The sequence below is a fragment of the Erythrolamprus reginae genome, chromosome 2 (assembly GCF_031021105.1).
Source record: "Erythrolamprus reginae isolate rEryReg1 chromosome 2, rEryReg1.hap1, whole genome shotgun sequence".
Lineage (NCBI taxonomy): Eukaryota > Metazoa > Chordata > Lepidosauria > Squamata > Dipsadidae > Erythrolamprus > Erythrolamprus reginae.
The window spans coordinates 144,985,134-145,001,575 of NC_091951.1; the positions used below are offsets into that span (position 1 = coordinate 144,985,134).

General features: G+C 34.9%; 1 protein-coding gene across 7 annotated transcripts in view; it reads right to left on the reverse strand.

Moving 5' to 3' along the window:
• TBCD (tubulin folding cofactor D) overlaps nt 1–16,442 on the reverse strand; it is a 204,740-nt gene that overhangs the window by 63,034 nt on the left and 125,264 nt on the right. For all 7 annotated transcript variants that reach the window (XM_070739753.1, XM_070739747.1, XM_070739750.1 and 4 more), the window contains exons 18-23: nt 12,312–12,397; nt 4,852–4,932; nt 3,278–3,351; nt 2,775–2,892; nt 2,170–2,230; nt 1,971–1,993 (exon numbers count right to left, since the gene is read on the reverse strand). In XM_070739753.1, the coding sequence (XP_070595854.1) occupies nt 1,971–1,993; nt 2,170–2,230; nt 2,775–2,892; nt 3,278–3,351; nt 4,852–4,932; nt 12,312–12,397 (443 nt within the window). The remainder of the gene's footprint in view (nt 1–1,970; nt 1,994–2,169; nt 2,231–2,774; nt 2,893–3,277; nt 3,352–4,851; nt 4,933–12,311; nt 12,398–16,442) is intronic.

The following is a 16,442-nucleotide window of genomic DNA, read 5'->3' on the forward strand; positions in this document are numbered from 1 at the left end:
TACTGTTATATTGCAATAAATGCAAAGAAGCTGCTTCTTATAAAATGATGAAAAGACTAATCTTTTCTATTTATTTATTTATTCGATTTTTAATGCCGCCCTTCTCCGTAGACTCAGGGCGGCTTACAACATGTTAACAATAGCACTTTTTAACAGAGCCAGTATATTGCCCCCATAATCTGGGTCCTCATTTTACCCACCTTGGAAGGATGGAAGGCTGAGTCAACCTTGAGCCGGTGATGAGATTTGAACCGCTGACCTACAGATCTACAGTAAGCTTCAGTGGCCTCCAGTACAGCACTCTACCTGCTGTGCAACTCCGGCTCTGTTTTATATATTATTCAAATGTATACATTTATATCTTAAAATATGTAAATACCTACAAGTCAATAATTCTGGAGTAATATTACTTTGAAGAGCACATTATTATTGCTAAAGGATTTAGTATCAGTTTTAATGAACCAACAAATGTAATTCTACAAAACTATAATACAAATTGAATGATCTGTATAAATATGGAACTACTAATAACTCTTGTGTTGCAATATAATTCATATTTAAAATAGTTATTGCTCTCAGAAACTGAAGAAACATTTGGGATAACCACAACCTGGATGTCTGAGAATCTCCATAGACAAGAAACATTTACACTTCTCCAAGACTGTAATACTATACAGGATGGCAAATCATTGAAAAATTGCAGGGTGAATAAAAAATTGTGATTAAAAAAAAAATAGAAAAAAAATCAAAATAAAAAAAAAATTTAAATTGTATTTTTTTAAAAAAATCTGATTTTCTTTTATTTTTATCAAATTTATTTTAATAAAATGCTTTTGGAGTAAAACTCTATTTAAAGATAGTTTTCTATTTAAGACACATTAATCATTTAGTTTATTCAGCATGAAATGGAACTTAGTTACGTAGCATAAGGCTGTATATTCTGTAATATTGAGACTGGCGGTTAGTCAACAGCGGATCAGAAGGGGAGTTGTTGCGGGACATAGATAATAGTTGCTCTTTAAAAATTATGATTTAAATCGAGTTGATTTAAATCAAGCATTTTTGCTAGTGATTTAAATTATGATTTAAATTGACTTAATTTAAAATAAAACCACCCTGAAAAATTGTAACAGACTCTACTTGCTATTTTGTAATTCTGCCAGACATTTTTTTGTCTTTTTTCCTGGATAAATGCAGCATATATTTGGAGGTAACTTCACAGTGCAGCCCTTTTAAAGGAGACATGTTCTGTACTTTGCACACCAAGTAACATGTTGCTGCTTAGAAAAGCACACTTTCACACAGGATAATTTCTTAGTAATAGTAACAAATTAGCAAATAAGACATAGGAAGCAGCAACCTAGTAGATTAGATGGAGGGAAAAAATCAGCAAGCAGCATTCAGTGTGTACATTGTACAGTCATACAATCTATGTTCTGTGCTAGGTAATAGCATTTAAAAGGAAGAATGTTCACTTGCTTGAGCAAGTACTAGAGCAAACTGTGCCAACATGTTGCAGACTGAGAACATCAGTTTAATTTCCCAACTATCTAAAACATCTTGGCAATTTCATGAATCAATGTTATGTATTTCAGTGGATGCTGATAGTGTTGATTACGTGTTGTTTTTTTCTTCTTTTCCACGGTGACAAAATGTCTTGACCTGATAGCTGTCTACTTTTTAAACAGCACAGACTATAAAGTCTATGCATATCCTTATAACACTTTCCCACATACTTCACAGAATAGGTATGCAACATAGATGGATGTCTAAGATGAGCCTGCCCCATTCCTGACCAAAAAATGTATATTCTCTATCATGTTCACGCAGAGTCAATATAAAAGTAGGAATTTAAACACAAAACCTATGCATGTTTTACACAAATGGGATTACACATTTCAGAAACATGTTTATTTATTCCTCAACAATTCATTCAAAAAAATGCAACAGTCTATTACTAATTATCTTACCTATACAACTGACGATGACGAAGCTGTAAAAGAATGAATAGATTTTACATTAAGAATTTTCATTCCCCCACTCCCAGTGTTTTTCACTCCCAGTGGTTCATGTGTTGATTTGGAGAAAAGGGTAAAAAATGTATTCTTTTCTCTATTTAAAAAATACATCTGCCAAAATAACTTTTCAGTAGATATAATATGTACTCACCTCCAGATGAATCTGTTTAAGTCCTTCCAAAGTTTTTTCATCCAAATAATATGAAATAAGTCTACAAGTTTTAAAAGTGTTTTAAATCAATAGAATATTATTTGACATTAAACAGTTATAGCATTTGTATCTGATTGTAAACTCTTAGATAAAAGTTCACATTTAATAACAGGATATGAGAAATAAATAATTCAAAATAATGTTTAAAAACCAAGTGCACTCATGAAATATTATACTGTACTTAATAGGGGGAAATAATAAGATAATTTAAATACTGTTATATGAGAATTTTAGTGACCCCTTTTCTGATCTACAAAGATAAACTACAAAAAGCTGTTGGATGATATCAACAATAAAAGAAATTCTTGATAATAGTAAGTAAGTAATAGTAAGTAATAAACAGTAATCAAACAGTCAGAATGAGTTATGGTTGAGTTGAAGCTTTAAAATTTCTTTATATAGAGCTAGGAAAATATGAATTATTGTATGATACTTTGAAAATTGTACTTTATGCAACTATCATTTGTTAAGATTTTTACATGGTTAAATGGTAAAACTGGCTAATGATAAAAGGACAGCTAAATAAAAAGTATTGTTTTTGTTACCTCTTCTTTTCTTCTGCTAGAAGACTCAATGCATGGGTGATCTCAGCACATGCTAAAATTGCTCCATGACGAGTATGGAGATCTATACCAACTGCTAGAGGCAACAGCTTTGTTAAAACTATAAGATACAAATACAAAAAGTGGTATTTTATTTTATTACAGATATATTTAATATATCTAATACTAATTGGAATAAAGCATATAAATGTTATGTTTAAAACTATTGCTTTGTTCATTTATACATTTTATCAGTAATAAGCTTTTGAAAATTGGAAATATTCTATGAACCAGACATGTTGCAATCTTATATTCACCTAACTGGATTAAAGTCTGTTGAATGCAATAGAATTTATTTTTAGATAGATACACATATAAATATATAAACATATATATAGCTAAGTAAATATTTTGTTCCAGGTGCTTATATTCTTTGTACGTTTGCAATATTCTGAATGCAAGTGTGAAGTTTCCAACATGCCCTAATTAAGAGTGTTTGTACTCACCTTCCCTGGTTATATATTCAGGAGCCAATGGAGTGAGATTATGCAGAGCTTTGGCTGAAAGCTCCCGAATAACACTAAAATTTTAGGAAGAAAAAGGAGAACCAATATATATGTAATTTATTTTGCACATTTCTATGCCACTCACTCATGCACAACTACTTAAAATAAAAATGTAGAAACACAGTGTTAGTTAGGGGGAAAAAAACCCTCATTCAATACAACTACCATTGAGCTCCCAAAGTTTCTGATTAATGAAACTGAAGCTGTTAGATTAATTTTTAGTCTAATTTTTTCACAAGTTGTGGTCTGTAACATTGCTACTTGCTTTTTTCCCCGGGAATAGTCATTTCCAGAAACTAAAAAATCTCAAGAATGTTCAGTTCTTTGTGTTCCAGGAAAAAAAGCTAAATGAACCAGGACTTCATTTTTGGAGTGGTAAGCATACTTCAGTGTTGACTCTATATGTACTTTCATAATACTGTTGCCATTCATAGAGCCAGGGTGGTGCAGCGGGTACAGTGCTGTAATGCAGGCCACTGAAGCTGACTGTAGATCTGTAGGTCAGCGGTTCAAATCTCATCACCAGCTCAAGGCTGACTCAGTCTTCCATCCTTCCGAGGTGGGTAAAATGAGGACCCGGATTGCGGGGGCAATATGCTGGCTCTGTTAAAAAGTGCTATTGCTAACATGTTGCAAGCCGCCCTGGGTCTAAGGAGAAGGGCGGCATATAAAATGAATGAATGAATGAATGAATGAATGAAAAAAAATTGTCAGAGAGTAAGCTAGTGGACATGTTGGCTCAGTGGTTAAGACATTGAACTTGTCAATCAGAAAGGTCAGCAGTTTGGCGGTTTGAATCCCTAATGAAGAGAACTCCCATTACTTGCCCAGCTTATGCAAACCTAACAGTTGGAAAGCATGTAAAATGTAAGTAGAAAAATAGGTATCACTTTGTCATGCCGGCCACATGACCACAGAATCATCATGAGACAGCGCTGGTTCTTTGGCTTAGAAATGGAGATGAGCACAATCCCCTAGAGTCTGGAATGACTAGAATGTTTGCATGAGGGGTAACCTTTACCTTTTACCTTAAGCTAGTGTTCATTTTGTACCATCCCTTCTATTTCTTCTTCTTTGACTGCCTTGGCTTAGTGGTTAAGCACAAGGCTGGATATTAGAAGGCTATGAATTCTACTCCTGCATGAAGCCCAAAGCCAGCTGGGTGACTTGGGTCCATGACTTTTTGTTGACCCTAGAGAGAAGGCAATGGCAAACTATTTCTAAAATACAATAAGGATGTGAAGGAACAACAATGAAAATGAAATAACAGTGAGCTATTAGGACTCACCATTATTAATTCAGTTTCAAAAAGGAAAATATTGGCATTAATTAATTTCATTACCAAATTTGATTTGAGTGATACCATACTCTTCAGAAATGAGTGAACTAGTATTAACAATTTGTAGAAAAGTCAATTTTCAGACCAAAGGGGGAAAAATACATTACTAACACATTTTAGATAAAAGCTGCTTTTTAATGATCAGATTATTATAAATTAGCACTAGTAATCATACCTAGCCCAGTGGTTGATCTTCATGTTAATCAGATGATCGATCATTGGCTGTGTATACTCAGGAAACCCCGCAATATATACACTGAGGAGATTGAAGAAATACATAAAAACTCAAAATTTGTTCCATATAATATTGGGCCCATATTCCTATCTACAGCAAAGGAATTGTTTTCCTAATAATTCTGTCAAAGATTTCTATGCCATCAATTTTAAAATAAATATTTTTTTCTATATTTTTCATTAGAAGATTTAAAAAGGCATTTGCTTTATACACTAAACTTTGGAAACTCACAAATATGGAAGGTAATAGCCATATATTGCACTTCCAATATTTAAGGAGGACTTGTGATTCACAAGAGTATATATTGCTATAACAGTAAAACACAAATTCATCTCCATAATTAAATCAATTATATTTAACAGGTCAAGTAGAAAGATCAGAGATCCATATTTTTCACAAGTGTCTTCTCTAAGCTATTTTGTTGAATTAGAAACATAGAAGATTGATGGCAGAAAAAGACCTCATGGTCCATCTAGTCTTCCCTTATACTATTTCCTGTATTTTATCTTAGGGTGGATATATGTTTATCCCAGGCATGTTTAAATTCAGTTACTACGCATTTACCAACCACGTCTGCTGGAAGTTTGTTCCAAGCATCTACTACTCTTCCAGTAAAATAATATTTTCTCACATTACTTCTAATCTTTCCCCCAACTAACCTCAGATTGTGCCCCCTTGTTCTTGTGTTCACTTTCCTCCTGAACCTTATTTAACCCTTTAACATATTTAAATATTTCGATCATGTCCTCCCTTTCCCTTCTGTCCTCCAGACTATACAGATTGAGTTCATTAAGTCTTTCCTGATACGTTTTATGCTTAAGGCCTGCCACCATTTTTGTAGCCTGTCTTTGGACCCGTTCAATTTTATCAATATCCTTTTGTAGGTGAGGTCTCCAGAACTGAACACAGTATTCCAAATGTGGTCTCACTATTCAACGGGATCACAATCTCCCTCTCCCTGCTTGTTATACATCTAGCTATGCAGCCAAGCATTCTACTTGCTTTCCCTACTACCTGACCGCACTGTTCATCCATTTTGAGACTGTCAGAAATCACTACCCCTAAATCCTTCTCTCCTGAAGTTTTTGCTTACACAGAACTGCCAATACAATACTCAGATTGAGGATTCTTTTTCCCTAATTGCATTATTTTACATTTGGAAACATTTAACTGCAATTTCCATGGCTTTGGCCACTTATCTAGTAAAGCTAAATCATTTGCCATATTACAGACGCCTCCAGGAATATCAACCCTTAGAGTCATTGCAAATAGGCAAACTTTCCCTAGCAAACCTTCCTCTATGTCACTCACAACCATATTAAAAACAATAGAACTCGGAACAGACCCTTGTGGTACACCGCTTGTAACCTGTCTCCGCTCAGAATCCTCGCCATTAACAACAACTCTGATGTCTATGCTTCAGTCAGCTGCAAATCCACTAAACTATCCAGAGATTAAGTTCAATCTTCACTAATTTAACTATCAGCTCTTTATGTGGAACCATATCAAAGGCTTTCCCTAGCAAAGTCCAGATAGCCAATATCCACAGCACCACCTTCATCCAACACCTTTGTGACATAGTCAAAGATTACTATAGATTATAACAATAATTTTCAAAATAATAGAAAACAGAGCAGAATGGACAAGAGATGATAGAGGAAATATTGTATAACACAAGATTGGCTTTACTAGGAGCTAGAATAGAGACACACAAGAAATACGGGGATATTATGCGTATTTTTAATGTATTATATTAAAAGTAAAGCTAGATATAAAGATTATAGGTTAAACTTGAAAGATGGTGATACTATGTACATTCCAAATGATACTGTTATTTTTATTAGAATGGGGGACTAAAATGTTGAATAATTAAATAATGAAGGCTCATATTTTAATACAAATATGTATAAGAATAGCATAATTATATAAGTATGATTTAAGTAACAAATAATGTTAATACTGTCATTACTACTTGTATTCAAATGAATGATACCCAGATGTCCTACTGTTCATGTATTAATAATGATGTATGTTAAAAAAGAAAAGAAAAAAAAGAAAACTGAACATTTTGTAATCAAGTATTGGAGATTACAAATTCATATTTTCTTAAAACACAGAGATGTTTGATTAGCAATTTGATTAGCTAAATGCCACGCAGTAGCAGGTTTAAAAATACAGTTGAATATTTTTTCTGCTATTGACAAAATCCCAGTTGCAGCTTTAAGAATTTACAGGGTGTAAAGTTGTAGGATGTTAAGGTATGCAACATTGTCTAGGAAGTATTAAATATTTAGGAGCAATTATTATGAACATTCAAAACCAGTTTAAAATATATAATTAGGAGGATATCAATCATTACACTATCTTTTCCTTATTGTTACTCATTAAAATTACAGCAGTTAAAACAAACTTGCTTCTAAAATCCTTAAAACAGCTGCTTTAGAAAATCAGAATGCAAAAGCCAAAAATTTCTCTATTCTCTTCAAAGGACTAAATTGAGAAGGACTGGGAGAGAACAGAGTTTTTTTAAAAAGCCAAGACATTCAATAATAATAATAATAATAATAATAATAATAATAATCCCTACCAGTGAGTGAGATAGATCATTTCATTTGTGTACATTATTTAAAAAGCAATTCTAAAATAATTTGTCAGAAAGCCAAGCTTCCTATAAGTCAATATTTCTTAAGAGTCATGAGGGTTACCATCAAATCTTTGATCATGACCTTTTACAGTGAATGGAACGTTTATATTTCAGGTCATAAAGCATCCATAATTATCACTATTCTTAACTATCTGTTTAAGAAAAACTGGAAAGAAATGTCTCCACCCTACTGGCATTGCCTTGTTATTCCTGAGCCATGGAAAGAAGAGTTGAGAAACTGGCTGTGTGTAGGAAGAAGGTGTAGTAGGAAAGAAGGGTGGAGTACCATGGAGACGTATTAATCCTTACAGATTAAAGGATCAGAAATATTGTAATTTGTAACCTATGCAGTAACAAAATAAGAAAACACACTTCAACTTTTTAATATATGAAGACACTTTCTCCCTAAAGTAGGAGTTTATATTCTGCCCCACAAAGCCAAGAGATGAAACTACATTTATGAAGAATTGTGAATTGGAAAAGAGAGATTTTCTTTCCTGGAGGCATTCTGGTTTTGGGCTGATATAGACTGAATTGGTAGGAGTATAGCTAAATTGTTTCAGAGTATATTATAGTTTTGAAAGTTTTCCCTAAGTCAGAAAAATTACTGTAATTTCCCCCCAAAAAATAATTAAACTAACTGGAAACAGTCAAAACTAAGAGCTGCATGCTATCTTAACCCAATAAAAGAAGTGAGGAAAACTAGATAAGGACAGATATTCATAATGAATCTAACAGGCAGATCTGAGCTCTGTCAGAATATCTTAAAAACATTAAGGACAGAACTATGTGAAAGAATGTTCTGGGAAATGAAGTCTCCAAGCACTGCATCCCCCTTAGAAATGCAGATAGATATTCCAAAGGTTTCCATACGACATCTGAGCACATAGGTACATGTGCACAAATAACACTTTTCACTATTCTACAAATTTTCAATTTTTTTTAGTTTCAGAAATGAAATGTGCCATTTATTAATGAATTTCACATGTTGAATATAATAATGAAATTCGTTAGTTGGCTCAGGGTTTCATGCAACAGACATTTTACATTTTCCAATTACAAGTAACAATAATGCGCCAAAATTTAATATGAATATATAAACACATATATTTTTATTAAAATTGAGTGAATTATATTCGTAACAGTGAATACATAAAATAATCTATTACAGTATATATGTTTATCCAGAAAAACTAAATTAGTAAACAAATTTAAAACGTTCAAAAGTTTACATTTCTCATTAATCTTGCTTTCAGTCTGTGTCCCTTTTGCTTCTTTTGACTTTTTTTATTGTATTCAAGGAAAGGATTGTCTCTTACAATTGTCCAACTGTTCCATTTACCTTGATATCTTTTTTCCATAGCTGCAATGCCTTATGGAAGCACTCCCCATGCTCGTCACTCACTGTTCCACAACTTGATGGAAAGAAATTCAGATCAGAGTATAGAAAATGAATTTTTAAGGACATGTTACAACCAAGATTTTTGTAGGCCCAGATGAGTTTTTCAACCACTTCCTTGTAGTTCGCTACTTCATTTTTTCCAAGAAAATTTGATGTCACCTTCCTGGCCAAAGAATGGAAGAGGATCTTTTTGACGGTCATAGTATAGAGATGTATGAATATCACTTGCCTGGAGATTCCACTGCTTTAGTCTTGAACCTAAAACCTTAGTCTTGTTTTTTGGAAGATCCAGATCTCTTATTAGGTCATTCAATTCCATTTGTGTTATGAGGTGCAATTCAGCGGATGTGAATGGCAGATAATCCAGGTCATGTAAGGCTGTTCATTGTTCAGTACTGCAAGCTTCCTGAGATTCTTCCTCACTGGACTCAACTATGAAAGATTCAGGTGCTTTTGGAATCGGTAGTCCTTCTCCACGAGGTACTGGACATATTGCTGACGGAATGCTTGGATACTGCACAAAAAACTTTTTTTCTTAGTAAGACCTTTCCCGAATTGTAGGCACCCTACAAAAATAATAATTCCTGACACAATCTGTTGGTTCTTTCCAATCATTGGCACTGCAAAAGGCATAGAAGGCTTATTCCCATTTCAACCATTTGGACAAGAATTGATGTACATGAATTACAGCATATGTGTTGGTGCCTAGTTTTTGTCCTAGTCTCCTATTTTGCAACCAAAGTACAAGTTGTAGGTTTTCTAAATCACGATTGTGATCCTTTGTTTTGGGGATGCAAAAGTAGCTGCACTGCAAATTTAGCAGAAATTATCTGTTTTATTTTAAACATGTTCGAGACATAACTAAATTTACTAATTTTATTAGCATAAAAAATGTTTAAAACGTTGCTTTTTTTAAATACGATAGGGTTTTATGTGCTTTTTAATATTAGATTTGTTTTCGCTGGAATATTGTTTTTATTATTGTTGTGAGCCACCCCGAGTCTTCGGAGGGGGGCGGCATACAAATCTAATAAATTGAATTGAATTGAATTAAAGACACTGTCTAACTCACCAAGCAACAGATACTGTGATTTTTATATAATCTGGTGACGTGACATTAGCTAATATTGCATCATCTTTGTATACATGGCGGTTTTCTTTTGGCCACCAATATGGACTATGGCAGGGATGGGCAAGTAATTTTGCCAGTGGGCCGCGTGAGAAATTGGGATGGTTTTAGAGGGGCGGACTAATATAATTAAGTCAGTTCTACCCAATACTCTATATTATTGGGTAGAACTGAGTTAATTATATTATAATTATAAATTATAAATTTCTCCTTCCTTCCTTCCTTCCTCCCTCCGTCCATTTCTCCTTCCTTCCTCCCTCTGTCCATTTCTCCTTCCTTCCTCCCTCCATTTCTCCTTCCATCCTTCCTTCCTTCCTCCATTTCTCCTTCCTTCCTCCCTCCCTCCCTTCATTTCTCCTTCCTTCCTTCCTTCCTTCCTTCCTTCCTTCCTTCCTTCCTTCCTTCCTTCCTTCCTTGTTCCCTCCATTTCTCCTTCCTTCTTTCTTTCCTTCCTCTCCACTTCTCTTTCCCTCCCTCTCTTTCCCTTTTCTTTCTTTCTCTCTCTCTCCATCACAAATGCCCAAAGGTTAAGTCAACTTACACGAAAGGTGGAGAGGGCAAGGCGGGAGCTTCAGTGTAGGCAGCCAGCGAAGCAAAAGGCAGGCACAAAACAACCACCTTTTCCCCCCTCACAGGTGGTGAGGCCGTCTGACTCCACCGCGCGGCATTTGGAAATGGCGTCGTCTGACTCCACCATGCGGCATTTGGAAATGGCGCACGGTGTTTGGATTTTGCTTGTTTTTTGCAGGTGGCGAGGCCATCCGATTCCACTGCGCGGCGTTTGGCAACGGCATGCAGTGTTTGGATTTTGCCTACGCGCGTGTGCGCGCAGGCAGGTTGGATGGCCTTTGTGGGCCGGTCAGAGACAACGGGCAGGCTGCATGCGGCCTGTGGGCCACCACTTGTCCAGGTCCGGATTATGGTGTAAGTTGCATCATTCATTTTATAAACCTTACTTCATTAGGTGGTTGCTTATATCATGGAAACTAGAGACAATATATATTTTTAAATGTTATTTTTGCTTTTAGCACTCCAAAAATATATAAGAACAGCTGTTTACCTGTAGAACGGTATGCCACCAAAACAAAGTGTTGCTTTGAGCAGTAATTTTTAAAGGAAATTTTGGTCTTAAAACGCAATGGATCCTGAGTCTTTGGTTATCACAAACATGTTAACCAGAGGGCAGGACAAGAAACAATGGTTGGAAACTAATCAAAAAGAGAAGTAACTTGGAATTAAGGAGAAATTTACTAATAGTGAGGTCAATTAACCAGTGGAGCAACTTTCTTACAGAAATTGTAGGCTCTGGAAGTTTTAAAAAAGAGATTGGCAATCACTTGTCTGAGATGTTATAGGTTCTTTTGCTTCAGTAGGGGACTGGGCTAGAAAACCTCCAAGGTCCTGTCCTATGCTATTCAATTAACCAGAGGAACTCCTTACCTTCAGAAATCATGGGCACTCCATCACTGAAAGTTTTTAAGAAAAAACTAGACCAGGGATCAGCAACCCACAACTCTGAAGCCACATGTGGCTTTCAACCTTCTGCTGCGGCCCCATGTCACTCAAAATATGCGCCAGAAACCAGAATATCATCTTCCTGGCATACGCACTGGGCAGCTCCTCTTCCAGTTTCCATGTGTGCATGTGCACCGGCCAGCTAGTCTTCGCATCTGCATGCATGACAGAAACCAGAAGAGCAGCTGTCTGGTGCACATCGCACAGGTGAATCCAGAAAAATAGCCACCCAGCATGTGTGCACCAAAAGTCTGCTCTTTGGTTTCTGGTGCACGCACACGAGTGCTCCTATTTTGGCACTAAATGCCGAAAAGGTTCACCAACACTGGTGGGTTAGGTTCTCCTGCTTGAGCAGGGGGTTGGATTAGAAGACATCCAAGGTCTCTTCCTGTTCTGTTCTACCCTACTCTACTCTACTCTTATTCTAAAAATAACTCACTGCTTTATCATCTCACTGCCATAAAATCCTGCCTTTTAGTCTTTGTTCTAGATCAAATTCTGTGAGCTCTGAAATTTCATGTAGCTAGATAGTTCTAAGAAAAATAAATTGCCAGCATGTCACAGTTCATTGAACAAAGTACACTGGAGAACCACGCTGATCTTCTTTCAGTATTATTAATATAATACTACAGTACTAAGTATCATTAATATATGAAAATACATTTAAAATAACATTTTTCTTCATTGCTTTAAATTTATAGTATTCTTACCTTATATTGAGAAAACAATTAGTTCTGTTACCAACTGCAAAATAATCAGCTGTAGTCACAATGTCAATTCCATGTGGAAAAGTCCCCTATGAAAGTTAAGGACAGAAAAATAGAAATTATACTTAAAACCCAATTATTTGTTTGAAATGTTGCTAGCACATTATTAGAATAACTTTCCTCTGGAAATATACAGTATATATATATTCTGCTTTATAAATTCAACCACTGACTGAAACTGTTGATGGTAATTATCTAACTTAATTTCCAAAAATCACTGGGTGATAGAAGACAAGTATTAAATTTGTTAAGACAGAATAAGACAGAATGCTGAAGCATATTCAGTTTTTAGTAAATCTTTCTAAAATCTTAATAAATCAGAAGGCTACAGATGCATTTTAATAAATTTGTTTAAGCTAAACTTAAACAGAATATAGGGTGATTCCAGGTCAAACCTCCCCATATCCTACCTTTTCCTATATTTTCCTGAGCAAATTTTAAACAAAGAAATACATTTATATTTATTATCCTACCTCCTACAGTTTATCAAGTTCCAGACCAGATAAAATGAGTATTTGCATTCAGTAAGAACAAGACACCTTCAACTCTCATAACAATACCAGGGAAAGGAAGGAGTAGAAAGCACCAGTAAAATGTAAAATGAATGCAGGGAGAAAGGACTGGCTACACACCTTTATTGATTTTACTTAGAATTTAGGAATAATTGAGAACAATTGTGAACTTTTTAATAAATCTCTGCAGTCCCTGAAGAGCACTATGTAAAAAAAATATTGCTGATACTTAAATAGTCAGTAGATAATAAAGTAGATATTCTGTATGATCCATTTATTTATTCACAAAGTTTACAAACTATTCCGATTAAAGCCATCTGGGTGGCATATAATTCCTCATCTCTATAAATTCATATTAAAAGCAAAATTATACAGATCAAATATAAATATTAACCATAAGAAAAAAAATACAGAAAAGTACTATATGTAAAAACTAGAACTATCCAGGAAGATAAATAAAAATAGACCATTAGATACACATTTTAAGAACATAGCCAAGAAACAAAATAACAATTTTATATTATGAAGCACATACATTCTTTTTTATAATAAACCAAACACACTACTAAAATAAATATTCAGGTGTTAACTTGGTAAACAAATAATGCCTATATCAGCACTATGGGAAAAAGTCAACCTAAACCAAGAATAAATGAGAAGGCATACTTAAATTTATGTACTCCTCCTTACACATTTCCTTGACTTATGACAATTGAACCCAACATTTCTGTTAACAGAGACATTTGTTAAATGAGTTTTGCCCCACATTATGATCTTTCTTGCTATAGTTGTTAAGTGAATCACTGCAGTTGTTAAGTTAGTTACACAGTTCTTAATCTCGCTTTCCCATTGATTTTACTTGTTAGAAGGTTGCCAAAGGTGATCACATGACCCTGAAATCCTGCAACTATCATAAATATGAACCAATCGCCAAGCATCTGAATTTTGATCACATGATCATCACTTTTTTCAGTGCCATGAATGAACTGTTTTAAGTCAAGGACTACCTGCATCACATTATTGCTACTACTCTGACATCACATTATTCTCCATATGACCCAAACTTGCTTTCAGTTTTATTTATAAATATCTTTGCTATAAATAACTATGTTAATGATATAATTTGTATTATTATGAGTTATTACATATACTGCACATGCAATGTCATTTTAAATGATCCAAGTATAAAATGTATTTATGACAACAACTCGCAAATAAATCTTTCACAGCAAGACAGTTTCGATTCTAAAAATGTTGCAAAACAGCACCTACTCCCTTCAATTTTGAATTACTGCAGTGTCATTTTGGACTCAAATATGTGGAAAGGAGGGAAGGAGGGAGAGGGAGAGGGGATGTGCGCGAAAGAGAAGGAGCTTCTATTTTTTTGGGTTGTAATTTGAGTCACGGTCTGTGCATCTTCTTAATACAAAAGCTGTAACAGTATAATCTACTACTGAAGTTTCAGACTTCACTACTAAAAACAAACCAGTTTATTTTTCAAAAATCTACTCTTCCTCATTCAGTTCCATTCCTTATTTTCATGATATGGTCACACAGCCTAAGTATTTACACTGACATAACTACTACGACATTTATTTTATTTATTTGAAATTGTCTATATATTCCACAAAATTTACTTGGTTGACATAATTTAAGTCACATTTGTAAATTTGGTAATCTATCTCCACTAAACATTTCAGTCATGACTACATTATTGTTAATGGAGCTGCATAATTTATTATTTATAAATGACATCCATAATACTTCATAAGCATTATTCAATCATACAGGTAGTCCTCAATTTACAACCACAAATTGGTTATGTGATGCCAGATGGGGATGCCACAAATGGAATGTCAGAAATTGGATACACTAACCAACATCAATGCGCAAAAGTAGCCAAGTTCCTAAGTCAAAGCCACAGGGATACTGTGACAGTTTTAAGTATGAGAGCCAGTTATAAGTCAGTTCTTTCAGTGCCCTTGTAACGGGGTTGAATTCCTTTCCTGATATTTTGATCCCTTTATTTGTATTTTTCCTTATTTAGGTTTTTACTTTCGTGTCATTCTTCTTTCAGATCTAGAATTGCATTTGTCACACACAGACACAGACACTGTATATGTGTGTGTGTGTATAGAAACATAGAAACATAGAAGACTGACGGCAGAAAAAGACCTCATGGTCCATCTAGTCTGCCCTTTTACTATTTCCTGTATTTTATCTTACAATGGATATATGTTTATCCCAGGCATGTTTAAATTCGGTTACTGTGGATTTACCAACCACGTCTGCTGGAAGTTTGTTCCAAGGATCTACTACTCTTTCAGTAAAATAATATTTTCTCATGTTGCCTTTGATCTTTCCCCCAACTAACTTCAGATTGTGTCCCCTTGTCCTTGTGTTCACTTTCCTGTTAAAAACACTTCCCTCCTGAACCCTATTTAACCCTTTAACATATTTAAATGTTTCGATCATGTCCCCCCTTTTCCTTCTGTCTTCCAGACTATACAGATTGAGTTCATTAAGTCTTTCCTGATACGTTTTATACTTAAGACCTTCCACCATTCTTGTAGCCCGTCTTTGGACCCATTCAATTTTGTCAATATCTTTTTGTAGGTGAGGTCTCCAGAACTGAACACAATACTCCAAATGTGGTCTCACCAGCGCTCTATATAAGGGGATCACAATCTCCCTCTTCCTGCTTGTTATACCTCTAGCTATGCAGCCAAGCATCCTACTTGCCTTTCCTACCGCCCGACCACACTGCTCACCCATTTTGAGACTGTCAGAAATCACTACCCCTAAATCCTTCTCTTCTGAAGTTTTTGCTAACACAGAACTGCCAATACAATACTCAGATTTAGGATTCCTTTTCCCCAAGTGCATTATTTTACATTTGGAAACATTAAACTGCAGTTTCCATTGCTTTGACCATTTATCTAGTAAAGCTAAATCATTTACCATATTACAGACGCCTCCAGGAATATCAACCCTATTGCACACTTTAGAGTCATCGGCAAATAGGCAAACCTTCCCTACCAAACCTTCCCCTATGTCACTCACAAACATATTAAAAAGAATAGGACCCAGAACAGACCCTTGTGGCACACCGCTTGTATGTTGGTGTCTGTGTGTATATGGGTGTCTGTGTGTAGGGGTGATTAATCATTTCCCAATTTTCTTTTGCATCATACTTGTTAGTCTCGTTAATACCTATATGTTAGTGATAGCATCCTTGACAAGAGTTTATTCATATCAATCTCCTATTTTCATTTATTTCTGATTATTTTCAATCTCATTTTAGTTACTACCAAATTATGTTCTACCAGTACTTCCCTTTATATGCTTGATGATTTTCAATTATCTCTCATACCATCTTTATCTGTTCCTAGACAGTTTTTGTTCCTAGAAGGAAAAGGGGGGACATGATCGAAACATTTAAATATGTTAAAGGGTTAAATAAGGTTCAGGAGGGAAGTGTTTTTAATAGGAAAGTGAACACAAGAACAAGGGGACACAATCTGAAGTTAGTTGGGGGAAAGATCAAAAGCAACGTGAGAAA